The sequence below is a fragment of the Xyrauchen texanus genome, chromosome 37 (assembly GCF_025860055.1).
Source record: "Xyrauchen texanus isolate HMW12.3.18 chromosome 37, RBS_HiC_50CHRs, whole genome shotgun sequence".
In the NCBI taxonomy this organism is placed as follows: Eukaryota; Metazoa; Chordata; class Actinopteri; order Cypriniformes; family Catostomidae; genus Xyrauchen; species Xyrauchen texanus.
This window is the reverse complement of record NC_068312.1, coordinates 34,655,287-34,682,974: the sequence shown is the minus strand read 5'-3', so window position 1 is coordinate 34,682,974 and position 27,688 is coordinate 34,655,287. Positions and strand designations below refer to the sequence as shown.

General features: G+C 34.9%; 2 protein-coding genes across 2 annotated transcripts; one reads left to right on the top strand and one right to left on the bottom strand.

Annotated features, from left to right (window-relative positions):
- Positions 1–4,265: 4,265 nt before the first annotated feature.
- Positions 4,266–22,404, top strand: LOC127631033 (SRSF protein kinase 3-like). The gene is made up of 16 exons (XM_052108980.1): positions 4,266–4,326; positions 4,752–4,863; positions 6,557–6,948; positions 8,991–9,099; positions 9,293–9,380; positions 9,679–9,766; positions 10,077–10,183; positions 10,456–10,621; positions 12,834–12,859; positions 16,644–16,842; positions 18,853–19,056; positions 19,366–19,463; positions 20,677–20,784; positions 20,969–21,038; positions 21,225–21,317; positions 21,737–22,404. Exons 1-16 carry the CDS (start codon positions 4,311–4,313, stop codon positions 21,919–21,921), a joined length of 2,061 nt encoding a protein of 686 aa, XP_051964940.1. The 5' UTR covers positions 4,266–4,310; the 3' UTR covers positions 21,922–22,404.
- Positions 22,405–22,425: 21 nt separating this feature from the next.
- On the bottom strand, positions 22,426–27,312 carry LOC127631035 (pre-rRNA-processing protein TSR2 homolog). The gene is made up of 5 exons (XM_052108982.1): positions 27,203–27,312; positions 26,765–26,855; positions 25,462–25,553; positions 25,194–25,349; positions 22,426–24,270 (listed from the first exon to the last, which is right to left on the bottom strand). Exons 1-5 carry the CDS (start codon positions 27,281–27,283, stop codon positions 24,139–24,141), a joined length of 552 nt encoding a protein of 183 aa, XP_051964942.1. The 5' UTR covers positions 27,284–27,312; the 3' UTR covers positions 22,426–24,138.
- Positions 27,313–27,688: the final 376 nt, after the last annotated feature.

Genomic DNA, 27,688 nt, shown 5'->3' with positions numbered 1-27,688 from the left:
ATTCAGTATTCTATACACATCAGATCGTCAATTATACATAGTTAGGGTTAGTTTTGGGTGAGGGTTTTATATATATATATATATAATTTTATTTTTTTAAACAAGAGACATAAGCCTCGCCCATTATCAGTTATCCCTGTTTTATGCTAATCGCAATTTTAATTATGAATTTTTCACAATTTTACCTGGGTGCATCCCAAACTGTACACTTGTGCACTATTTTACATCAATTTGAAGTGTAAGTACACTAAGAAAATCCTGTTGTTTTTACAAAAGAAAAAAAAAACGGGCAGCTGTGGTTGCCAGAATAATTATGTAAAAATATGCAGTAAAAAATGTAAACAACTTTACATAACCTGTAAATTTTTAATTATAACTTATATGACCACGCAGGCACTGTAAAAACAATCTGATAAATTCTGTTAAATTCACAGTTAAGAAAATGATATTACCTTCTGAAACAGTAAATATCTGCTTTTTAATTTACAAGGCGTTGTTAATCACTGTAAAAATCAAGTGCAATGATCAATAACAATGTAGACAGTGCTCAGTCTCACTTACACAAACACTAAACACCATCAGGGTAACGTGAAATAAAAATAATGCAGTAAACATTAACTAAACTAGATCAAATATAACACTGAACACCCCAATGTACATAAATGATATTAGAAATAAGACGAAACAACTAATCCCATAAATTATATAATGAAATATGATGTGTCTTGCAGGGAATTGTGGGAATGCCCAATTTTTTTTTTTTTTTTTTACTGTAATTTTAACAATAATTTATTGTAAAAAGTACATGTAATCTCTTGTTAAACATACTGTCAATTTTTACCATTAAATATACAGGAAAATCATAGTTTATACATCTAACAAATTTTATCTTTAAAAAATTTTATTGTAAAAACTACTGCATTGTCTCTATATTTAAAAAATGTAGGCCTACTGTATATTTAACTGTTAATACTCGTTAATCAATTAACTTTTTCTGTAGCATTTTTACAATCTTTTTTACCATTAAAATTACAGACATTTTTACAGTGTTGTGCGAGTATTATATTTACATTGAAATGCAGCAAAAGAAGTGTACTTAAAGTACCCGGAGGATGCACTTTTTCACCCGTCAAAATGTCGTTTGAAATGATGGACGCTTCATGCACTCAGCACATGCGACTTGCGGAAGGGGCGGAGTTAACGGCAGCGATGGTGATCTGGCAAAACATTTGTAAATAATGGAGAATATGACAACTAGCAAAACTTCTGTGAAGACAGCACCTTACAAAAGTGAGTTAAATGCTTTACTATCATACCATGCTGAGTGAATACATATTATTGAGATAAAAGTGCTGAACTGAGGGTGGATAGCGCGCTAAAGCTAGCGGCAACACAACGCATGGGTTTAAAACGTCACTTCCGACAGCTGTTTAACGGCGAACGCTTCTGTGTAGTAAAAAAACGTTAAGTGTTAAGTGTACACTACATAGATTGAAAATGCAGCAAAAGAAGTGTACTTAAAGTAACCGGATGATGCACTTTTTCAACTGTCAAAACAGAGTGTGAAATGTTGGACACTTAATTCACTCAGCGCTCGCGGCTTGCTGTACATACCGGAAGGGGCGGAGCTGCTGCTGGTCTGAAAAGAAATTATGTAAATGATGAAGGATGTAGCAGCTAGCAAAACCTCAGTGGATACTGCAACTTACAAATGTGAGTTGGATGCTTAACCATCACCACATTCAGTGTTCCATTTGGTACGATACTACACTTTGAAAATTCATATACTACATGACTGAGTGCATAGTATATTTTGTAAGTGCATAGTGTATAGTGTGTTGTTTGGGACACACCTCCTGTTTGTATGATCTAAACCAGTAAATCTCAATTATATCAGGTCAAAACAACAACAACAACAACAGAATGAAATGATAAATTGCATAACCCTTGTGCACTGTTGTTCAAAATAAATGTTGTTTCTTTAATAAAAAAAAATGGAATACTTTATCTTAGTGCCGCAAGGCTATGGAGGACAAAACATGCAAAAATAATAAATAAATACATGAATAAATAAATTAATACATGTCTTGATAAAACAAATATAATTAGTTTTTAATGAAAGTTATTCCTGAATTTATTTTTGTATGACTTTTTTTCCTTTATTTATTATTTTCTCTTTTTATTAAATATTTTCTCTTTTTATTTTTATTCTTTAAAACACTTTTATTCTTTCATTTGTTTTTTTTTTTGTGTTTTTATTATTTATTTATGCATTCATTTATTTTTATATTTATTTATTCCCACATGTATTTATTTCTATATTTAAATATTCCCACATTTATTTATTTTTGTATTTATTTTTTTATTTTTTCTTACATTTCTGTCTATTGTATGATAATTATGTGGGCGGGTCCTGTTTGCCATTGGCTTATTGTAGATTGAAAGCGTGCTCGATTACTCTTGACTTGTTTTGATGTGACTTTAGGTCATAGCCATATTGTGTAAACTATAGCTATTTGTGGGGCTAAAAACATAAGAGCTTAAGTCAATCCAAGATGTATTGGTTATACTACAATCACAAATTAAATGGGGAGCTGTTTCTTCAACAAAACCACAAAATGAGCAAGTTTAATAAATTATATGATTTAACCTTATTCTTTTATTTTTTTTCTGTGTATATAACTTATTTTGATGTCTGCAAATCCGTAATATTGTTTTCTGTTGTTATGATTGTTCATTGTAAAAGATACAACCATGCTTCATTTCCCTGATCATTTATGTATGTATGTATATATAAGTTCTGCAATAAAAAAAATATATAGAGAGAGTTGTGCGACATGCGAATTAAGTCGATAACCACGCATCAAATAACTATGTTTCAATTTAGAAGTGCTTATTGATGTTTTAGGAGAGCTCTATGCTGGTATGAATGTCGTAGCACATCCTGGATTGTTAAACTCTCTGCAAAACGTTTCCCTGCATATTCAAAATCTGTGCGAGTCAAAGGGTGCTAAGGTGGGACGTCCATCTGCTTCCGATAAGTACTATTGAGCTCTCATCCAATGATGCACTGGAACTCCGCATGAACCGCCTCCCTCATTCCCATGTTGCACACAGAAAAATACAAATAAATACATGTATAAATAAATAAATCTATATGGGAATATATAAATATATGTGGGAATAAATAAATATAAAAAAATAAATTAACACAAAATAAATGAATAAATAATTAAAAGCTAACAAGAATAAAAATAAAGTAAAAAATAAATATAGAAAATAATAAAGAAATAAAGTCATACAATAATAAATTCAGGAATACATTTAATTAAAAACTAATTATATTTGTTTTATCAAGACATTTATTCCTTTATTTATTTTTTTATTATTACATTTATTCATTTATTATTTATGCAGGTTTGGGCCTCCATACAAGGCTTGGTTACTTTTCCTCCATTTGCCATCAGAACACACACACAAAAATTGGACTGGATTCAATGAGTTTAGGCTGCATGACAAAAAAAAACAACGCTTGTGTGTGGTCAAATTTGACTGACCATATGAAATGTATAAGCAAGACTAACAGAGCAATTCTGGGGGAATTTGTCAAATAAAATCAAGTACTCCATCACAGTGCAGAACATACACAGACAGAAATAAAGGGGTGAGACTATAACACATCCAGAATGCAGAACACACACGCGCGCACACATTCACAACTACATTTTTTTTTACTTTATTGAAGTTAGTGTTACTATATATCTTTTATTAAACAAAAATGACAGATGTATTGTTTTCAGTCAAATTTGACTGAGAACAATACAAGTGTGAGTCTAACACAAACAGTGTTCAAGTGTGAAAGAAAATGAACCCTATTTTAGGACCAATAATATTTTTTATTTTATTACATTTTGTGCATTGTGTCATTAGGCTATTTTCATGACAGTTTATATGGTAATAAATCTCATTATCATCATGGAAATTATTCTATATTATTAGAATGTGAAGCATTTCGTACATTACTGCAGAATTTGTTGTACTTTATTTAATTTATGCTAATTATTGGAGTGCAATTTAATGTGTGTGATCATTTAAAATAATGATTGTTTTAATAATTTTTTGGTGAGATTTGGAGGTGAAAATTGCCATGATAAATGTTTCAATAGAATATAATAAATCTACTTCTTTTCTGGTGATTTGGGCTGAAACATGATTCTGAACTGCACTCACTTGCACGAGTTCTGTCGTTCTGCCTCAGCGCATGCGCAGAATCTACTCGAGGGAATGTGTGTGATTTGACAGCTGTCCCGATGATATCGATGAACGGTGAGCTTGTTTTCATTCAAATACAACCAAACAACCCCAAATATGCTGATGTCTATGAATCTATTATGTTTCCTTGGTATACAAACAACAATGTCGGCACTTGCGAGGGTAAAATGACGCTTATTTTCATGACTCGAGCCCGTGTTAGCGGTGAAGCAAATCGCGAGCACGTTTAGAGAATCGAATGTTTTGATTTTCATTGATTTTATTTTCCTATGATTTATTCGGCGGGTTATTGATAATTACATGCATTTAATAAACTAAAATAGCAATTGTCTATGTAATATCCTCGATAAAATCCTCGATCTGTCCATGCATGTTGCTGGATTGCCCACCATTATTTGCTCCTATAAAGTGAACGGGAGTGGTGCAGATAACAACATGTCTAATATGATATTATTATGTTATCTCTTAATGCATGACAGTATCCAGCAGTGATAACAACCTTCCCCAGAACAACCACAGCAAAAAGCAAAAGAAGAAAAACAAGAAGCATCGTAAAGCAGCAACATTGGACATCTCTAGTTTGGAGCTGGGGTGAGTGAGTGTGGATTAAGATCTGGGTTTCTGCTCTGTGAGTTGCTGCTAAAAATATATAGGAGGGTGGCCAGGGAGTCACTTCTCTAGATATGCATATTGACTCATGACCCTCCCTCTCTGCCCATGCACATTGCTCCTATTTTAACACATCCCTGGAAATATCTGAACAATACACATGCATACATCATGTCAAGATGAACATTGCATGCACCTATATACAGGGTTGGGAGGGTTACTTTTTAAATGTATTCCACTACAGATTACAGAATACATGCTGTAAAATGTAATTTGTAATGTATTCCATTAGATTACTCAAGGTCAGTAACGTATTCTAAATACTTTGGATTACTTCTTCAGAACTGGTAGATTTTTTTTTCACTTGTTTTGATTATAAATCTCTGCCAGTACAGTGAGACAAAATACACTTGTTAAAAATACATTCTCAGAAAAAACTAAATATCTTATGCAGTGTTGCTTTTAAGGATTTTTAGATATTTTTTACAGAAAAACAATACAAAATTATTATTTAGAATATGATTTTTGCCCTAATATCAAAGGTCTTACTAGGAAAAAAAAAGAAATTATGATCCAACTTGAATTTTCTTGATAAAAAAATATGATCGTGTCTGGTAACATGTGCATATAAAATGGCTAGAAATAGCATTTTAGCTTGGCATAAAGCTGACCATTTACACAAGGTTTATTTCTATTTCTTCTACTCCAGACTTATTTCAAACTTACTCCTCTGTCCGCTCTTCCATCGGAAAGGACTAAAAATTAAATGAAACAATAAATTGTTAATCAGCACATAACTGTTAATCAGAAGGTCCCTGGTTCGATCCCCACAGCCACCACCATTGTGTCCTTGAGCAAGGCACTTAACTCCAGGTTGCTCCGGGGGGATTGTCCCTGTAATAAGTGCACTGTAAGTCACTTTGGATAAAAGCATCTGCCAAATGCATAAATATAAAATATAAATTGCAAAGTAATCTCTTCAGTAATCAAAATACTTTTTGAATGTAACTGTATTCTAATTACCAATGATTGAAATTGTGACTGTAGTGGAACACAGTTACTTATAATTTGTATTTTGAATACGTAAACTCATTTACATATAGAGTAAATATTGTTTAAATTAAGTTTGTTTGAATTATTTAATTCCCACAATTTTGTGTATGTCTCATTTTCTGTCATTGAATTGCATTATTTAAATATTTGTATATATGTATTTATATAAATATATAAAACAATACATTTAAAATATATTTCTTAATGCCCATTTAGATGTACTTTTTCAATAAATTCAGTAAAATGTGATGATATCTTTAATATCATATTAATTCCCTTTACAGGCAAACTGAAGCACTATATGGCTGTATTTTTTGGCATTATAAAGAGACTGCATGTTTATTTTGAATTGCCCAGACGATTGAGTAATATGTAGCCATAAGGCCTTGATCTGAATGGCTCAGCTGGAGTTATCATCAGCCATGCTTGATTATAAATAGCAATGTTGTGTGCCTTCAAACGTGACTATTTGTGGTACACAACAGACATGTTTCCCTTTAAACAAAAATAAATTTTGTAGAACACTTTACAAATATTATAAAAAAAGTAATTACACAGAATATCAGCCATTTACATTAAGTTTTGTTAAGCATTTGTTTCTGTCTGATTTATTTCCCTACAGACCCCAGATCCCCTCCTCAGATGAACTGTGCCACATCCTCACCATCCACAGATCCACCACCCCTCCAGATTCACCCCCGACACCCCCGTTAAACCTCTCTCAGAGCCCTCCAGACTTGCAGCCTCCAGCCCCCCTCCCGCACTCTGTTCCCATCGCCGTGGTTACATCACCTAGCATGGTCTCATCTCCAGACACACCCTCAACTCCAATAGCATCTTCACTGTGCCTACCTTCTGTTTTCTCCACGACTCCTCCCACTCCACAGGCTCCATCTAATCAGACAACCCCACCGCAGGCTCTGAGCCCTCCCCCTCCAGACTTTTCCCCGCCTCCTGCCGAATTGCTCGGCTCAGATGATGAAGAGCAGGAGAATCCGGCAGATTACTGTAGAGGTATGATGATAATCAGAAGTGAGTTTACATTTATATTTGTTCTGTGTTAAATCATTTTACAGTGTTTATGTTATGTCTCATTTGTAGAGATCTCTGTGAAAGCTATAGATGGATGTACAGATGGATTCATACTTTATAATATTTATTCTTAGAGGTCGACCGATAACTAAGGTGGTGGAAAGGGCCGATAACTGATTAATCGACCAATAGTTTTTAATATCGATGTATAGAATAAAAAAAAAAAAAGGTATTTTCTTACTTGGAGTCTACAAGAGTCCAAAATGAACAGAATCCCAAATGTGGTTTATTGTGCAGCCAAAATCCCAATAATAACCAGACAAAATGAATTTTTAGTGCATAACGCAAGACTTTTACACATAAACAAGGGGACTTTTATTTTTAAATGATGGAGACTTGGCTCAGATACAGTGCTCTAAGTATTTACCAAATTAAGCTTTTATAGCCTATATATATATATTCACCAGATGAAGGATTCTGCATATATATATATTTCACTGGATGAGATTTTGCATTATTATTCATGGAGACGATATATAAATGTGCTGATGGGGAACGTTTCCATATAGTCAAATTTTTCTTTGCATGCAATTCATTTGCATAAATTTAGAACACTTGTTTATCTTATAAAAATGCATTGAAGTGAGGATATAAATCTAGATAAATATTGTAGTTGATAAAATATTTATATATCGCATCCCCACGAGGTGTGTACGTTTATTTTTATTTCACTTCTAGAAGCCGCTGTTACACTGTAGAACTAAATCGTTCTAGCTGTATAATCAAGCACATGCCATAGAGGAACATAGAGTAACAAAGACAACTATCAGCAACTGTCTGCATAGATGTTTGCTGATAACTGATACTTCCAAAAGTCAGCTGTTGGCACAGATTAATCAGTAAAAAAAATAAAAAGCAATATATCTGTTTTCCTCTACTTTATACTCTAATATCAAGTTGGTCATTTAAGTATATAAAACATTTATTTAATCATTAACACCATTATTAATTACAAATATCATAGATGTGAAAATTAACATTAAAAAAGTACAAAATATGGGGAATGGTATTACCAAAATCTTATGGTATGAATAATTGTTATTACGGTAAGTGTATACAGTATATAACACAAAATAGATCATTTCGCAGAATTTGTATATATATAACGTTAAAAAACGTGTTGTAATGCCTATTTTTTTATAATCAAGTGAATTAAATACTTAAATTAAAGGTTCATCATCTCATTTGACCTCTTGAAAAAAATGTAAACAGTCGATTATGTCAACTGTTTTCACATCACTCCATGTTTTTTGTAAATAAGTCAAATCAGATGATCTCAGAGTGAAATTGGAAACTGTAGGTTTACTTTTCTTTAGCTGAAATTGTTCTGTGCTCACTGAAATGTGCAACACTGCCCCCAGTGACCAAATTGTTAAGTGTTGTTGGGCATATGGGCATGTCTGAGCTCCATTTTCTAGGTGAAATGTCCACAGTGTGGCCCCAAAAGCAACTTGTGAAGTGAGTTGTTTTCAGCTCTACAGGCTTTAATACAGTGTAGAGGAATGCACATTTTATAAACTGTACCCAACCCCAAACTTAAACATCAGTGGAGTAAAAATGTAATGTTAGAGGGAAAACTGCAACCTCTGAATCGGACTCATCACTGAGTATGCGAAATGCGAATACTTCCTGGTTTCAATGCAAGATTCGAACCCGGGTCTCCCACTTTGCTGATGTAGCGTGCTTCCGGTTGCACCAAAAGGGAATTTAAACATAAAAATACAAAAATGGCAGAGGAGATGACGCTTGTCAGTGATTTTTGATTGTGTTGCACATTTAAGCTGCACAAATATATCTACCTCAGTATAAATGCTATATCAAACAATACCATCCGGTTGGCACAGTTCTATCATCATTAGGTAAACACTGTCATATTGACCAGATAGAATGTTGTGCGATGCTGTAAATAAACTGCATTTCAGTATAGTTAAATAACATTGTTATATGTTTTTGTTTATTTTTAGGAGGATATTATCCAGTGAAGATTGGAGATCTGTTTAATGGCAGATATCATGTGGTCAGGAAACTGGGATGGGGTCATTTCTCCACTGTATGGCTGTGTTGGGATCTACAGTGAGTATGTTACATGCTGGAATCTGCTTGAATCTTAATCCTAGAGATTTAATCGCTGGCTGCGTGCTCTGTAAACATTGTTCTGAGCTATAAGCCGATGTCAGTTTATAAGCATATGGATTGTCAGTCAGACATGCCGTGTGGTTGTCTGTGTGAATTCAACCCTATTTTACATTTGTCTGCCTGTTCATAGACAGAAACGGTTTGTGGCCCTTAAAGTGGTTAAAAGTGCCCAGCACTACACGGAGACTGCACTGGATGAGATTAAACTTCTGAAATGTGTAAGTCTTTAAGATTTTCAAATGATAATACACCCCAAAATTAGAATTCTGTCATCATTTACTGTACTCATGTTGTTCCAAATCCATGTGACTTCATTCTTCCTTCTATGCAACAGAAAAATTAAATGTTAGGCTTTTGTGTTCCACACAAGAAAGAAAGTCATGTGGGTTTGGAACAACATGAGGGTGAGTAAATGATGATAGATTATTCCTTTTTTTGCGAACTATCACTTTAAACAAAGATTGGGGAAGGTTGAAAGATAAAAACACTCTCTGAGCTAAAGAGTTTTTTTTACAGGTGCGGGACAGTGACCCCACAGACACTAAACGGGAAAGGATAGTTCAGCTCATCGATGATTTTAAGATCTCTGGCGTCAACGGTGTTCGTATCCTTACCACTTATATCACATGACCTACACGCACTTGTGTTAGCTTGAGTGCTGGTGTCATCCTAATGGATCAAAACCCCCAGTCCCAACCCTACATTATTTCCGGATGACTTTTCTGTTTACCTAATTACATCATATTGTGGCAATTAAATGCCATGCGAATGCAGTTTCAAGTTGTTTAGAAATTTGAATTCTCTTGGTCTATAGTTTACTTTCTTGCATTTTTCTTTTCATAATTCACAGTTTCATAATAAGTATGTTTTTGGCTCTTTGCTATCGCACTTTTCTTGACTCCTGGCTCTCTCAGATGTGTGTATGGTACTAGAGGTGCTTGGACACCAGCTTCTAAAATTGATTATCAAGTCCAACTACATGGGTCTGCCTCTGATCTGTGTGAAGAGCATTCTTCGTCAGGCAAGTCTGCTGTCCATTCATGACATGTTCTACTAGCTAATACCATTTAAAACGCCCAGTCAAAATTTTTTCCCCTTGTTTGTGACTTTTTGATGCTACAGTATATTCTTATTTTGACACTTTTTCATTAGAAATTCAGGTATGTTGCTTATACATTATAAACGCGTTGCCTGAAGCAATGTTTAGGTTTTTCCTAGATATGCAGTGACTATATAGTTCTGATACTATAACATGTTACCTAGATTTCCTGATGTCCTCCTCTCTTTGCTCAGGTTCTCGAGGGTCTAGATTACTTGCACACTAAATGCAAGATCATCCATACAGACATAAAGCCAGAAAATATCCTGCTTGATGTAAACGAGGTGTACGTCAGACGACTGGCGGCGGAGGCCACGTTATGGCAGAAAGCTGGAGCTCCGCCCCCCTCTGGCTCCTCCGGTATGTTTTTAAAAGTCAGTTCATTATTTCTGAGACATGAGTGAGATGAGTTTCACATTAAGATCCAGTGAGACTCACGTAAGACTCCTTTCAGACTTGTGTATGACTTTATGCTTGCATAATAAATATGAGAGATACAGCGTATAAAGAAACTTTATTCACTATATACTGAAATGAATAGCATACAATTGTTTATAACTGCAAAAACTGATAAATGTAATTAGTTTTTTTTACTTTTTTAAAATTGACAGCAAAATGCATTGTATTATTACATCGGAAAAGCATTTTCTTGAGCTTTTCGCTGTGCACGCAATTTTTATTGAAGTCATTGAAACATTTTTCAGCATATGATGAATTGTTTTTTTATGACGTGCATGGCATGCTACTAGACCATGGGTAGTTCAAAAATAGTTGAATCGTGACTAGGGTTGGGTATTGATACAGATTTCCTGTTTCAATTAGATTTGCAATTCACAAGCTTTCTATTTGATTTCATTTCGATTCAATATCGATTCACATGTGTTTATTTCAGTAATAATCTCCCTTTTGCTTGCATATAAAATAAATGATCTCCCAGCTAATGCTGTTAATTATACAGGGGACATTTTAACAATAGTTACATTAGGAAAATATTAATTTTACTAATGATATTTTATTACTTTTTCATCATTTTGATCACATTTTTGCTTTTTAAAAATGAACAAATAAATGTATTCAATCAATAAATTAGATATTATATTTCATCTATTATATTTGGTACATATTTATTGTTAAATTGCATAATTTGTACTAATTCCAAGGATTTACATTTGATTTATTGAACACATGCCAAAACAGGAACTGTCTCTTTAATAAATAAAATGCATTTCTGTAAACAGCCCCTTTAAATTAGCGCACGTTAACTAGAGAGGACTTGAATGGCTTTACCTCATCTGTGCGATGCATTATCAGAAATGAAATGATTTAGGTTTTTTTTGTAGTTGTTTTTGATCAATAACTGACTGTAAAGAACAGAAAGGGTATTAAAAGAGACCATATTCAATGACAAATTAATTGCATGGATCTCGTCTTGGACACACACGGAACAACTTCTACACTCAACTGCTGAACACTTCATGACTAAACTAAACATTTACCAGCCAGTTGCCAAATGTATTCCCTTTAGTCGCATAGTGTGAAATTTGGTTGCAAACGCAAGTGATTTCCTCTCGTTGTAGTAGAGGGTTGTGCATTGATTTAAAGATTGATCTTGGGATTTATGAATCGATATTGAGATTATTCACATTCAAATGAAGATTGCAAATAATCGTAAAAACTGTATTTTTACCCACCCCTAATCGTGACAATTAAGCACATTTTACCAACTTCTCATTAAACGTATCAACGTGTCCGGAAGTTTTACTTATTTATTTGTAATTCCCATTATTCTCAAAGGTGATTCTCATTGCTGTAACACCAACATTTATTACTGTAATACAGAAAATAAGTTAAAAGTACAACATAATACTATCATATATTCAAGCCATACAATTTATATAGTATTTAAATATATTTTTAATTTATCCATTTAAATCAATCATTACAGTAGTGGCCATATGGTAATGATAATTCAGGGGGTCGGGGTATGCATAATTCTCATAAAAGTAATGTAAGTATATATATCTATATACCCCCAAAAAATCTTAATTGTCCAAAAATCAAATTTCTTTGAATAATAACAGAAGAAAATGTCCTTTATTTTACTGCATAACATTATTCATGATCTCACTCTTTATAAGTAATGGTGATTAATCCTGCTTGTAGAGATCTGCCTTCCTGCACGGTTTATTTAAAAACACCAATTGGTTAGTTCATTTATCCTCAAAAATGTACTTGGGTGATACTTTATGATAATACTGCCGTTTTAAGGGTAAAAAGGTAAGAAAGTGTCAAATCAATTGTAGTTCTGCTGGATGTGTGTTTAACTTCAAATTGGCTCGTATCTCAATTGAACTGTGCCACTAAATGAATGTGCATGGTGGTTGTCATCTCACTTCTGCTTCTGTGGTGAATATGCCAATCATTTCTCATTTCTTCTGTCGTCTCTTTGCTTTCTAACTGTGTCCTATCTTTTCTTTCTCTGTATTCTTTTTTTAATTTTCTTTTTATTATAATTATTATCATTGTGGTTTTCTGTCCCTTCCCCTTCTTTCCTCCTCTGTTCTGATGGCAGTTAGCACGGCCCCAAGGGAGAAACAGGTACGTTCTGAGTTGTGCCTGCTCAAATACAGAGAGGTTGTAGTAAATGACACATGACTGTTTGATTCTGCCTGCTGTCTCCTAACCCACCCCTGCCTCTGTAGAGATATGGGCATGAACCACTGGGAAAGGGGCAGATCTCTAGTGATGATCAGGGCCAGATCCACTGATCTGGGGGAAAAGTATATGACCTTTTCTCTTGAATTTAAAGTTAAGCTAAGATATAGGAATTTTAACCGACATGACAATTGATAATTACTTTTATGTTATAAGCTCTAATAACCGATATTATGGTCTTTTTATATCTTAATGTGGAGTGGAGGTTGGCTAAAGCACATAACTGGTAATCAGATGGTCACTGGTTCGATCCCCACTGCCACCACCATTGTGTCCTTGAGCAAGGCACTTAACTCCAGATTGCTCTGGGGGAATTGTCCCTGTAATAAGTGCTCTGTAAGTCACTTTGGATAAAAGCGTCTGCCAAATGCATAAATGTAAATCTAAAACTGATCGATACCAATATGGTCACCGATATATTGTGCAGCTTTACATTTCTTGTCATCTAAGATTAGTAAAGTTGTTTTGTTTGGGCTGGGTATCGATACAGATTTCATTATTTGATTTAGATTCATAGGCTCTTGATTCAGTTCCGATTTTGGTGCGATTTGATTCGGTTATGATTCATTTGGGTACATTTCCGTTAAAAAGTCTGTACATAAGAAAGAAATTCTCTCAGCTAATGTAAATTATACCGGGAACCTTCTAGCTTGGTACATTATGAAAATTTTAATACAAATATTCATAAACAAATTAACAGCAAGGGCCCAAACTGCACTGTTCAATTGCTATTTATTTAAAGATATAATAATAAATGCAACCAAAACTGAACTAAACTGTAAACTAAAGGTAAAAGTTTGATCTTGAGATTTTTACAAATCGATATTGGGATTGTTCAAATGAAGATTGCCATCACACTATTCAATTTTATTTAGATGAAAGTAGTCAAAATCCAATTCCAAAACAATTCCATATGCATCAAAATTATTCGACAATGGTGTTTGCTATGTTTCTGCATAAAATATTAAATATTTTAGAAATAGAATAGAAACCCATACTTTCATCTGCATCATGAACTTCGTATTGAGGAGAATACATATTTACATATGAATCACAATGTCAGGACACAACGTCATGCATAATTTAATATTCAATGGTATTTTTATGTATGTATTATGTATTCTCCTCAATACGAAGTTCATGATGCAGATGAAAGTTTTGTTTTTAACATATGAAATGTATCTGGAGACATGTTTGCAGTGAAAATGTGCCTTTTCAGGGTACCGTATATATGCTACCACTTTTTCATGTAATGTTATTATTAATGTACCTTAATTTACTTTTCTTACCTGCTCAATACATGTTAGTGTTTACCATAATCATTAATTTGTTAAGAAAAGGTTTCTTTTTCACCCTTGTTCACCCAGTCAGTGGATTTGGTCTTGCCGATCTGAGCTGCCCGACAGATGTGTGGATTTCTTCCCGTTAACCCTTCACTAACCTGATTATAGCTTTCAGAGGTGTTTGCATGCAGGAGCATCACACCAGATATAGCTACACCTCTCTCGTCTGATCATTGTGCACTTAGTTTCATTTTCTTCATTTAATCTATGGAATTCAGGTTACCAGTGATATTTTTTAAATGAGAACACTGCAGTACGCTGTGCTCAGACAGGGGCTATATCTTTTCCCACGTCATGACAGTCGGGACAGAGATCGGCTGAGTTTCTACTCCCTCTATTCTGCCTCCCTTATTTTATACACCACCTCTGCAAGGTTGAGGGTGATTTCACAATATACTGTCACATTCTGAATATAAATGAGATGAATTGCAACAAAGAAATAAAAAAACATCCATAGGGTAATAAGACGGTGCCTTAAAAACACCTCCTGAGAAAGGCATTGTATAACACAGAATAGGTTCACATTTTTCAAGCTGGGAGGCGCACCAGAACATGTCGGGGGAGGCGTGAAGATTGATAATACATTTCCCAAATGAAATCAAAACATACATTAATGCTATAAAAAGCTATTGTGAAATAAATGAAAATGATTGGCTCAATAGACCATAGTCCAGCCTAATAGACCGTAGCTCTATGGCGTTATAATACTGTTAATGTCATGAACGTATGCATATGCAAGAGCACATCTATGACTGCAAATCTCTTCGCTCGCAACATGATGGCCCTTGGCTCTCGCTCAAAACTAGATGTGTGTTTTCTCCCTGCTCTCTCTCAGAGAGAACGTGTGCTACATTGCACGCTGACAAACGTGTCATATGTACTCGCAAATCTATTTTAAAGCCACACTGCTCTGAGTTTATTCATTCATTCATGTAAATGTTCTGTCTCTGCAAACGTGTTATATCAAAGGAGATTCCGGAGTTTGAGTAATCAATTTCGCTATTTGGCTGGTAAAAATGTTTTAAATTTTTTTTTTTAAATGCAGCATAATACATGGTTAAATTCGTATTGTAATAACGAGAGGCTATTTTGATGCTCGCCGATTATGTAAGTGGAAAATGTAAGTGTCTAGGATGCAGAAAATCCAAAACAAATTATTTTTGTATGTGTGTCAATAATTTATGTATAAATAATGTGTGTGTGTATATATATATATATATATATCAGTACTGTGCAAAGGTTTTAGTCACATAAGATGTTTCACAAAATCATTTGTCTCAAGATGGTTATTTATATCTTCAGCTTTAGTGTGTCAAGAGGAAATATAAATGTTATACTCCAAAACATTATTTTTGCAAATATAATAGAACAAATAAGAAGAACAGGAAGCCCTTCAACAGATGTCATGGTCCCCACAGAGTCCCCAACTGAACATCGTGTCAGTCTGAGATTACATTAAGAGACAGAAGCAATTGAGATAGCCTAAATAAAAAGAAGAACAGTGGCGAATTTTCTAAGAAGCTTGGAACATCCTATCTGACAATAACCAAGAAAAACTGTGTCCAGATGTACCTACGAGAAATGGTGCTGTATGGAAGGCAAAGCCAAATATTGATTTAGCTTTTTTATGTTTACTGATCTTTGTATGACATTATTGATATATGAAAACTATTTATGTCATTATATTTGAAGACATCCTCACTATGCAACATTTTTCACAAGTGCCTAAAACGTTGGCGCAGTACCTTGTGTGTGTGTGTGTATGTGTATATGTATATATATATATATATATATAAGTTTACAGAGTATCTTTTTGATCGTTTTTTAAATTTTTTTATAGAAAAAAATATTTTTACCTAGAATTTAGAATATTATGAAAATATTAGATATATTTTAATGTAACTTTTTTTGTTTGTTTCTTTTTGGAATAATTATCGTTCCGAGGCAGTTTAAAAGGAAATGGTGGCTTCCAACCAGTGAGCAAGCTAAAGACAAAAGTGGCAATAAAAAAAACTTAGAAAGATACAACACATATACAAACATTTTGTGAACATATCTGTATTCTGCAAGAAAGGAGTTTTTTTTTTTTTTTTTCACAAAACTTCACAGAAAGTTTCTATGAGAGCATATTAACCAAAATAATATCACCTAAAATCACCCCTAACAGTTTGTGAGATTGTAAACAACTGGAATCATAGTTACGCCAGTTGATCAACTAATGTAACATCATGTCTGTTCTCTCGTGCTTGTTGTAAAAGGTGATTTGAAATTTATACCCGTCTCACTCTCTCCATTTCCACCCATGTTTGTTTGTGTCTGTCTAGACGGGCAAAATATCAAAAAACAAGAAGAAGAAAATTAAAAGGAAAGCCAAACAGCAGCAGCGTCTGTTGGATGAGAGGCTGCAGGATCTTCAGCGGATGGAGGAGCTGGATGGATTTTTGTCACCGGATGCTTCCAGAAACACACGAGCGCTCTGGAGACTCAACGAAGATGGAGAAGACGATGACACACAAGAACAAAGTGAGCAGTTCATCTTCTCTAATGACATCAGATACATTTATGATCAACCAACTTCAGCTTGAACAGGAGGAGAATTTAATGGCGATGTCCGATTTGCAGATGATTCAGTCGAACTTCGCAGAGCGTTTAAAAATTAGGTGACTGAAAGGTACTGGTGAGCTGGTGGATTTGCTGGCTCCATAAACAAAACAACATTTTAGATGTAATTTAAATAAACTAGTCTTAAAAACATAGTGATAAATTAGTGTTTTAGTGCATAATAATGCATATTTTGTATAGTCCAGTATATTAAATATTTCATTTTATTTATTGATTTTATTTATTTTTGGGCACTTGATTTTGCCTTGAAAATAAAAATGCTAAAATATTTTGCAGTGACTTCTCTGAGCATGCAATGACTCAAATGAATATGAATAATTAGTATTTTTTTTTCTAGATTCACAAAAAATGTATCAAAGGTCATAGTTAAGAAAGATTTGATTTTCAAGCCAGGACACGTCAAAGAAATGGAAAAATATTAGTGGTCGACCGATATGGGTTTTTTAATGGCCGATGCCAAGATTCAGTGAGCAGGATGGCTGAAAGGCTGATACGATTCCGATATATCACACAACCGTAAAATTGCAAAAAAAATTATAAACTCATATTTAGCAATATATATACTCAATTTCACACAAAACTTTAACTTTGAAAAAATTCTATTTAAATTATTTTTTTTTTAAATGATAGATAACAGTTTCTTGTGATTTCTGTTTAGTCATCAAATTTTTGTAATTGTTAATGTTGTCCATGAGGCATGTCCACATTGGCAATAGCATTTTCTAAAAAAAATACAGAATCAAACCAATTGTACATAGTGAATATAGTGAATAAGACATTTATTCATAGCACATGTGCAACGCTTTTACTTTAAAATTGCACTCACACACTCGTGCGGATCCAGCACTAGCAGCAATTTCCGATCAGTTTAAACAGCCTGTATCGCCTGCTTGGATTGTCACGGACTGACTTTCATGATTTGTGAATCAGAGGTAAATTGATCCTGATCCTGAAGTTTTGATTCTGACTGATTTAATTTGCGCTTAAGAGGAAGATATTAGATGGGAACAAAACGCAGGATTATCGTGAGGTTAGTGTTTATATTGTTTAAATGAGATAACTGCATATTTGCATATGGTATATAGTAGAAGTTTATTGATATTTGCTTTTTATCATTAGACAAGACAGTTAAATGTTACAGGGAACTGTTGAGGAGAGAGAGGGAGAATGAAAGAGGCGAGCACTTTAACATTATGAGCTCAAAGGCGTCTGCCGCGACTTTGATATGTGGAGCGTTTAAATGAGACTGTTTTGCACACCGGTCTATTATTGTAGTAACATGATGGCATGTAACAATAAAACGAACCACGACTGGTCGTTTACTTGTCTCAGTCGCTTCACATGCAAGCACATGTTTTCAGCACCCTTAAGAAATAACTCAGCCATATGGGAAAATATATCGGCCGTTGTCGATCATTTAAAAAGTCAGAATATCGTCCAATTTATCGGACTCTGTGATATATCAGTCGGCCACTAATTTCTATATAAATATACATTTGTCTTGTTGCTAGATTCTGTTCTTATCTAGAGTCAAACTTGCTTGCATAGTGATGTCCAATTTGTGTGCGAATTGTTCTTTTGAGTCAACAAGTAGGTAAAAGTCTGTCTAAATGATTCAGTAGTGAATCAGTCTAAATCAAAATGATTTTGAAAACCCCATAATCCATCAATCCCAAATGACTAGAAATGTCATGGAGAATTCATTGAATTTCGTTGGTCAAAAAGGGTGGGGACCCTGTTGAAAGCAATGTTAAATTGAATTTTGATCTCAATACTGAGATGTACTTTTATTGGAAAAATAAAAATGCTCAAACAAACAACATCCAGATATTAAAGTTTTGGAACATTTAAAATATAGATACTTTTTCCTCCACTGTATTTGAACTTTCTTTTGTAATGTTTTTGCTACAGTGAATGGGAAAAGTCACTCCTTAGGAGCTCAGACCAAACACTGTCCAGAATCGGGCTCGTCGTGGCTGGAAGATGAGTGTAATGGCTACGGGCCCCTACGGTTCTCCAGCCCTGGATCGGGCCTGTCTGGATCCATCCTGTCTGCTACCTCTGAATCCACTCTGTCCGGATACTCCACAGAGCGCTCGCTGTTCTCCCCCAACAGTGAGTGCTCCGGTTGGATTTGAGTTGATAAAAACTTCCTGTATTATTTTCATCGAAAAATATGAAAGCATGAAACGAAAGTGGAATGGAGTGATTATTCTAATGGTGCAGCACTTTAATAAGTAAAAAAAATACATAGTACTCACAAAAAATGGGTAAAAGTCTATTTTAATTCAATTTGTTTTATTTTTTTATACTTTTTTTGTATTGAATAACATTTTTGTCATTTTTAAATATCTGATCATATTTATAACAAGATATTTCACACTTCGTCCATACAAGATTGAACATTTTCACTTATTTTCCCAGCATACTCTGCTGCTGATTTCTTGGTGAATCCTCTGGAGCCTCAGAACGCAGACAAGATACGCATCAAGATTGCAGACCTGGGCAATGCATGCTGGGTGGTAAATACCATTTGTGTCAATTCTATACATTCCAAAAAGTGAATGGTGGTTCACTTCAGATACAGATTTCCCAATTTGATTTCGATTCACAAGTTTCGATGCTTGTTGAAGCTTTTTTCATATGGCTATATTTCCGTTATTATGCCCCTTTTGCTTAAATATGAAAGAAATTCTCTCCCGGCTAATGCTGTTAATTATACCGTCTAACTAGGTACATTTCAAAAATATAAATTTTTCTAATTATATTTTGTATAATGTTATATCAAAAATTTCAGTTTTTCATCATTTTGGTCATATTTTTGCTTTTACAAATTTTTCAAATCCATGTATTCAATCACTAAATATGATATTATATTGCGTATATTATATTTTGTTACACGTTTATTGTTTAATTGCATCATTTGTACTATTTACCAGTATTTACATTGATTTGTTGAACATGAGCTAAAAAATGGCACCGTCTCTTTAAGAAATCCGGCAGTTCTGTAATTGAGCGCATATTAATGAGAGAGACGAATGGCTTTACCTCATCTGTGCCATATGTGATTAGAATTAAATGTTTATTTTTTGGTTGTTTTTGATGAACAACTTCAGATTGCGGTGCATCTGAAAATCGATATTTTTACCCACCCAAGTTAAGCTCAATCGACAGCATTTGTGGCATAATGTTGATTACAACAAAAATTTGTTTCGAATCGTCCCTCCTTTTCTTTAAAAAGTTACAGCGAGAAATTACAATGGAAGTGAATGGGGACAATTTCTGGTGGGCATAAACAGAAATTGAAGCATAATTTGATTGTATTTTATTAAGTTGTAAAATTATAATCTATATATATGTATAAAGCTATAACTTTACACAGAAAAGGTTCGTAAGTGATTATAAATCACTTGCAAACTAAAATCATGTTTACACACATATGCTTTGTCTTGTGGCTAAACTTTTGAAAAAGTTTTAACATCATTTTAACGTTCAAAAATTGGCCCCATTCACTTCAATTGTAAGTGCCTCATTGTAACCTTGATTTTTGTATTTTTTTAAAGAAAAGAAGTGTCTAAATGTTTCAAAATGTTTATGGTTATCAACATTATACCACTAATGTTGTCGATTGAGCCTAACTTGTATTGAACCCGGAATATTCCTTTAAGAACAACCTGAAACAATTATGTGAAATACTGCTTGCTGATTGTAGTGTTGTCTTGCCTTCTGTCTCAGCACAAGCACTTTACAGAGGACATTCAGACGCGTCAGTATCGAGCTCTAGAGGTGCTGATCGGAGCAGAATACGGGACTCCTGCTGACATGTGGAGCACTGCGTGTATGGTACGAACTCATTCACTTCTAATCAGAATTCATCAAGCCGACTTTGCAGTTAGCAGAATCAGTTTCTAATTTTATTTGACGTTCTTCACATTTGTTTAGTGTAAATGTGCAGTAATGTTACATGCATTGTGTGTGTGTGTGTCTCAGGCTCTAATGTGTTGTTTTTTGGTTTGTTTCTCAACAGGCGTTCGAGTTGGCAACTGGAGACTACCTGTTTGAGCCTCATTCAGGAGAGGACTACACGCGAGACGAAGGTCAGCAGGATTTTATGTTCTTCCTTATTTTATTATCTCTTGCAGTGAAACAACTCCTTCAATTGCATCATCATTAACATTGGAAATGATGAATGTTCAAGAGGAGTTACAAATAACAGAAATATGTTTTATCATTGGATAAAATGCTTTATTTAGTCCAACAAATGTGTGATGCTGTTTTTCCAGATCACATAGCTCACATCATTGAGTTGTTGGGCCCCATTCCTCCACACTTCGCTCTCTCGGGCAGATACTCCAGTGAATACTTCAACCATAGAGGTAAGAGCAGATTAAAGGACGTGCTCACTAATATAGCTTCTCATTATTGTTAATCTTTGCTTAATAGAATGGAGTATATCAAGACTTAAGATAGTGTTATAGACAAACCACAGACCAGATATGATGAAGTGCTGTTTAATTTGCTCAGTGGTTACTCAATAGTGGTTATTCAGGGTTTTCTATAGTCTCGATGTCAGGGTATAATCAGCTCACAACAACCTTGCGGAAGATCAGCCCATTAGTCAAGTTCTCAAGCTTACTGTTGTCAGTCCCCATTCGCTTTAATTGCATGGTCAAGAGAAGCACAAACTTTCCTTCACAGTGCTGGACTAGTGATCCACTTTGAAAGGAAAATAGGCCACCTTGACGTCTGCGCATTTTAGCATCCTCTAATTTAATCTATATATGTGTGTGTGCAGGTGAGCTGCGGCATATCGCAAACCTGAAGCCGTGGGGAATATTCGAGGTGTTACTGGAGAAATATGAATGGCCCTTGGACCAGGCGGCCCAGTTCAGCGACTTCCTCCTCATCATGCTTAAGTTTATACCAGAGAACCGCGCTACAGCTGCAGAGTGTCTACAGCACCCCTGGATCAACTCATAACGCTGTCTATCTCCCCTTAATACATGTTCTTTAGATGCATTTCATTACCTGTCCACAGGTGTACACATTCACCTTTCGGAGTGTAAACTTACTGTTGAGGTCAAACAAACTGGAGACAGTATTCTGAGCACACATTAGCTGGAACATCAAGCGTATGTTGTTTTATATATATATATAATTTAAAGAAGCTTTGATCTCTAAAGGTTGGGATGAATTGTCTGTAGTCTGTCAAATGTTTTATTGTGCGGTCATCTGTGTAGAAGTGTCACATATTTATATGTTGAAATAGTGCCTTGACATGCCATCTGCAAAAACAGAAAAGTAAAAAACATTAAATAAAAGCCCCTCACATTTTTACATTTGTCTGCCAATATGTGTGAGGATTGCTTGTTTGTTAACATACAGAAATCTGTATGAATACTTGATTGAATTCAATAATGACGTGAGATCTTAAAACCCCGTGTACTGCAGAATAAAAGATCACTCAGAAACTTTTAATGGAGTTTTTATTGCAATCTTAAAGTGATCACTGTAACAGTGTAGAATGTGTGGACGTTGTAAATATAAGGGCATGTTTTAAAGGAATACAAGTTCAGCTCAATCAACAACATTTGTGGCATAAAGTTGATAACCAGAAAAAAAAAAAGTCGACTTGCCAATTAATCATTTAGCCCAATTTGCGAGCCGTTACAACCGGTTCACTTAAAAGAACCAAATCAAACATCACTATGGCTCGCTATAAATACGAGCGTTTATTCCCCAATATTTCCAGGTTTTCCATGGCTTTATGTAACATGACATCTGTGGAAATGTCACTTTAACACTCAAGTTCACGTGTTTGCAGTCAGTAAGACTTTAAATGTTCTCTCGGACGCTGAGACCACACACAACACGACCATTTTTCAACATTAAAACGAGCATAAATAATTGAGGAAAGTATTTTATTTTATGATTTGCTGACTGAAAAAATATGGTAATCCGAGGCATAGTGTAAAAGGGGATCTTGTGCGACCTTCAGGACATTTTTGTCTTTTTCGATCATTTTGGCTGTTAATGGCAACGGCATAAATTTTGCCAAAGGTGTGTATTTTTGGGGGAATATTCATATTACAACCTCCGTTCCTATAATACTTCTATAATACACTGTGTACACAACATAGTTACACTCAGGACCTTAAGGACAAAATGTCCCCATTGAAACCAACTAAAATGGCAATATTTGAACCCAGTGCCATTAAAGCATTAAAATCATGAATTCTATGATATTATACTTTTATTCCAGAGCCCTGGCTTCAAAATGTAAATGTTTACAAATATTTTCCACCAGATGGCGCCATTTAGCAAATACATGCTTTTTTCTTATTTTCTGTTGCTGTATTATAGAGCACTGCAGGCCAATTGAATAAATTATGCAGCTAAAATTGTGTGGGTGTGCATGGATGTCAGAGAGCAAAAAACAGCAGTGGCATTATGTAAACAAACCAAAAACTCCTGAAAATGTATTAATATTTGATAGATATGTTGGAACATTTATTGACATTTAAAGGATTAAAATCCTGAAAATGATTGAATATTTGGTAGTTATGATCAGGAATAATGTTGGTTACAAGAAATTATGTTGCTAATTGAAAGTGGAAAATATGAATATTATTATGGCAGTTTTTGACATGGACATTTTTGTCCTCTAAGGACCTCTGAATAACTTTTTTATTGAGGCACAAGGGTTCATATCCAGCACTGCATTTGTCGCTGTAATGACTGTTTTTACCACAAGGGGGTGACAAAGGACCACAGCATACATAACACTACAAGTTATAAGCTAAATTACTGGAATCCAAGAAGTCAGGCGTGGATAGATCAGGCTTGAACTGTCAATTAGATATAAATTACTGTTACTTGTATAAATTTAGCATCTTTGAGAAAAAAAGACCAATTTCAAAACATATGCAAATGAATTTTCATTGGCAAAAGTCTGACTGTAGCAAACATGATATAACTCTGAATTAACTAGGTATGAAAGAATACTCCCAAGGTTTGGTGAGGTAATCTGTCCGTTTTGATCTGCAAAAACTTAAAGCAGACTAAGTGTTTTTAAACTTGCAGTCAGACCCAAAATAATGGGTGTTTTCAAGAGTCTGTCTTGGCTGCAGTCCAGAGGCAGAGTCCTTAAAAGTCTTTTAACTTAAAAATTCATCCATCCTCATTCATACAGTCCAGTCACTTTTTCCTGCGCACAACAGTCCAGCCATCATCCTCTTCCTCATTACTTGCGACCTGAGGTGGCGGTTTCTCCATTACTGCTGTACTGTTGACTGATGGTCCCTCGCCAGCTCCATCACACTCCATTGCCTGAGAGAAAACACCCAGTGAGATTATTTATTCCCATTCTTAATGGAACCCGATCATGGAGGTAATTTACACATCTTAAAGTTAAAGCAGAAAAACAGGGGTTTTAATTCTGAGAGTCAGAGAGTGAGTGGTAATGTTCAAATAAAATAAACGTTTTACAAAAAAAAAAACAGGTGTAACAGGTCATTAGAGACCATAGGTATGAAACCGTGTCACTTTTTTTTGCACTTCAATAAATCATATTTTTATGATCATTTCATATCTATACAAGTTTACTATCACAGGATATCTATTTCTTTGTTTGTTACAAGACAAATGAGTACTACATTCATACAAATGACTACATCACGTTGATTTGTGCAGCAATGGTGAATTATATGCACGTACACATACATACAGTTTTACACATGCTATTTTTGACACAAGGTGCCGTTGTTGTTTCATTTATTGGCATAATTTACATTTGAAATTTGACGAAGAAACAACATGGAAGTAAACTATAGCAAGTGTAACATGTGAACAGTATGATATGACTACTGTCATTTAGGTGTACTACTGAAATTATGTAAATTGTGCATCGATTAAGGCTCAATAAATGCCTGAAAAAATATATATGTTTAACGTATGTGCAAGTTATGAGTTATTTGTAGCTCAATGTGTGTTTGACAGCCAGTTCAGTCTCATGAAATTTCAGTGTGAAAGTAATAAATCCCGTTTTAGGTTTGTACCGATTTGTTGCATCATCTCTTAGATATATGAAAAATAAAACCACAAAATATATCCATTATATTTTGTAAAAATGTTATTGAAATTGCTTAAAATTGTACACTATCTGGGCATTTTGTAGATCAATTTGTGGTAGATGTATGTGCCATAATGTTTGGTGAAATACCCATGCAATTAAGAATTAAAAGTATATTTACCTCTTCATTTTCACTCTCCTCCTCATCATCATCTGTTGGTGTGACCTTTGCCCTTCCAGCGCTCTTTTTCTGTGCCAGCAGACTGATTTGCTCTCTGACCTCTGTCAGTTTACCCTGCTGACACTGCTGGAACATCAAACACACCTTCTGTGCCACCTGAACAAAGCACAGATGAAAACTAAAAATGCGGCTGAAAACGACCAATGTAATGGGCCAAATGTAGTGAGTTTGAACAAAATTAATCTTTGATATGGGAATTTGAAAAAACCTGAGGCAGGCTGCCATCATCCACCACCGTGTCAAATTCATTATTCATCAAGTCTGAGATGAAATCCTCCACTTCATCCTGCTGTAGGTCATCTGTGGGGAGAAAAGAAGAGGTTCAAGAGATGCAGAAAGCAAAACAAATTTCACGGAAGCAAAAAGGGAAACAATCATCTGACAGCTTGAACCTACGGTGGCCCAGTGGTGCACAACACTACTAAATTAGAAAATCTAATAAATGCTGAAAGTTTTGTTGTGTTATGGCTAATTCACAGGGATAGTTCACCAAAAATGAAAATTCTCTCATCGTTTACTCACCCTCATTCCATCCCAGATGTTCATGACATTCTTCTGCAGAACACGAAGATTTTTAGAAAAAATATCCATGTCTTCAGAAGCGATATGATAGGTGTGGGTGAGAAACAGTCCTTTTTTTTTTCTATAAAATTCTCCCCCTGCCCAGTAGGTGACAATATGCACAGAGAATGCAAATCGCCAAAAAGGAATGTGAAAATGAAAGTTAAGATTTATAGTAAACAAGGAGTTAAGTGGAGGTCTGGGTAGCTCAGCAAGTAAAGACTCTGACTACCACACCTGGAGTTGCAAGTTTGAATAATGGGCGTGCTGAGTGACTCCAGTCAGGCTTCCTAAGCAACCAATTGGCCCGGTTGCAAGGGTGGGTAGGGTCACGTTGGGTTAACCTAATCGTGGTCGCTATAATGTGGTTCTCGCTCTCTGTGGGGCATGTGGCGAGTTGTGCGTGGACGCTGTGGAGAATAGCATGACCACACACACGCTAGATCTCAGCGGTAATGCACTCAACAAGCCACGTGATACAATGTGCGGATTGACTGTCTCAGACGCATATGCGATTGAGATTTGTACTATGCCACCCGGATTGAGGCGGGTCACTACGCCACCACGAGGACTTAAGAGCGCATCGGGAATTGGGCGTACCAAATTGAGAACCCCCCCCCAAATAAAACCTATCATATTCTGAAGACATGGATTAAACTACTAGAATAATATGGATTAATTTGATACTGTCTTTATGTCCTTTTTGAGCTTCAAAGTTCTGTCTAAAGTCATTCACTTGCATTGTATGGACCAACAGAGCTGATATATTCTAAAAAACTTCCTTTGTGTTGAGCAGAAGAAAGTCCTAAACATCTAAGATGGCATGAGGGTTTCATTTATGGGTGAACTGTTCCTTTAATATTGTTGTGGTTTTCCGTTGTGTTTTCATCTTTTATTTGTTGGATTTTTTGTATTTATTTTTGTGTGCAACTTTGGGCCTCCTTACGAACCGTTGTTGTTGAAATACTGCTGTAACGCGTCCACCATCCATTCCGCTTTCTGCTGACTATATGCGCCACCAAAACCATTATCGACCGCGATCTGCGAGACAAAGAAAAGAGTCAAAAGAATATACAACCTGTCAGATGACATATAACCGAAATCCCATTTAATCTATAAATCAAGAGACACTTTAATTGCTCTCATGGGACAGATCGATTTGAAGAGAACGTAATTAAAATGCTTGACTGTTCTTGTCGTGTCGGTGACGTTCATTTTGTATCAATGACGTATTTGTTTATACATTTATGGCAGAGTTTAATTGGTAGCTTAGTAGCTAGCTGTTTTCCAATACACGAAACGGCATCAAATTGAAGCTTGTTTAATACATTCGAATATATTATAAGATAAATTAATTATCCAGAATATATGGTTATGAATTCACTCACTTGCAGCACAGGCCACGTTTCCAAAACAGCTCGAATTGCCGAAATGAACAACTCACGTGTTGAAGATGTGAGCGGCGCCATGTTGACAATGATCAGACCTGAAGAGTCGATCAAAGAGTTCTACTTCTCAATCGGAAGACTGCCAGCCCAGTTAGGTTGTGTTCTATGGAGTTATATGTAGGCCAAAATTCTGGGCGTGCAAAATGATATTTTGAGGGCACAAAAAATTATTTTGAACGTGCTTGAACTCAGTTTTGTAAAGTAATGTATCTTCTTGCAAAGATTTAAAAAAAAATTTGCTCTGCAATTGGACTGTTGATGTGGCTACAGCAAACATTAAAGGGTAACTAAACCCTAAACCAACTTTTTTTAGTTAATGATCTGTAAGCATGGGGCTTTATTAGTACTGGTCATTGATTCAAGTAATTTTTTTGACATTTGTGTATAAAGTGTTTTAATTCTACAATATATGGTGTAAAAACGTCT

What these genes read in the sequence shown, in the direction of transcription:
- LOC127631035 (XM_052108982.1), bottom strand. Translation starts at nt 27,283, where the DNA reads ATGGCGCCGCTCACATCTTCAACACGTGAGTTGTTCATTTCGGCAATT. An exon ending in ATGATGGCAGCCTGCCTCAG is followed by an intron (nt 25,350 to 25,461) that starts GTTTTTTCAAAT and finishes TGCTTTGTTCAG; the next exon opens with GTGGCACAGAAGGTGTGTTT. An exon ending in AGGAGAGTGAAAATGAAGAG is followed by an intron (nt 24,271 to 25,193) that starts GTAAATATACTT and finishes GTTTTCTCTCAG; the next exon opens with GCAATGGAGTGTGATGGAGC.
- LOC127631033 (XM_052108980.1), top strand. An exon ending in GCCCCCCTCTGGCTCCTCCG is followed by an intron (nt 10,622 to 12,833) that starts GTATGTTTTTAA and finishes TTCTGATGGCAG; the next exon opens with TTAGCACGGCCCCAAGGGAG. An exon ending in TGTGGAGCACTGCGTGTATG is followed by an intron (nt 20,785 to 20,968) that starts GTACGAACTCAT and finishes GTTTCTCAACAG; the next exon opens with GCGTTCGAGTTGGCAACTGG.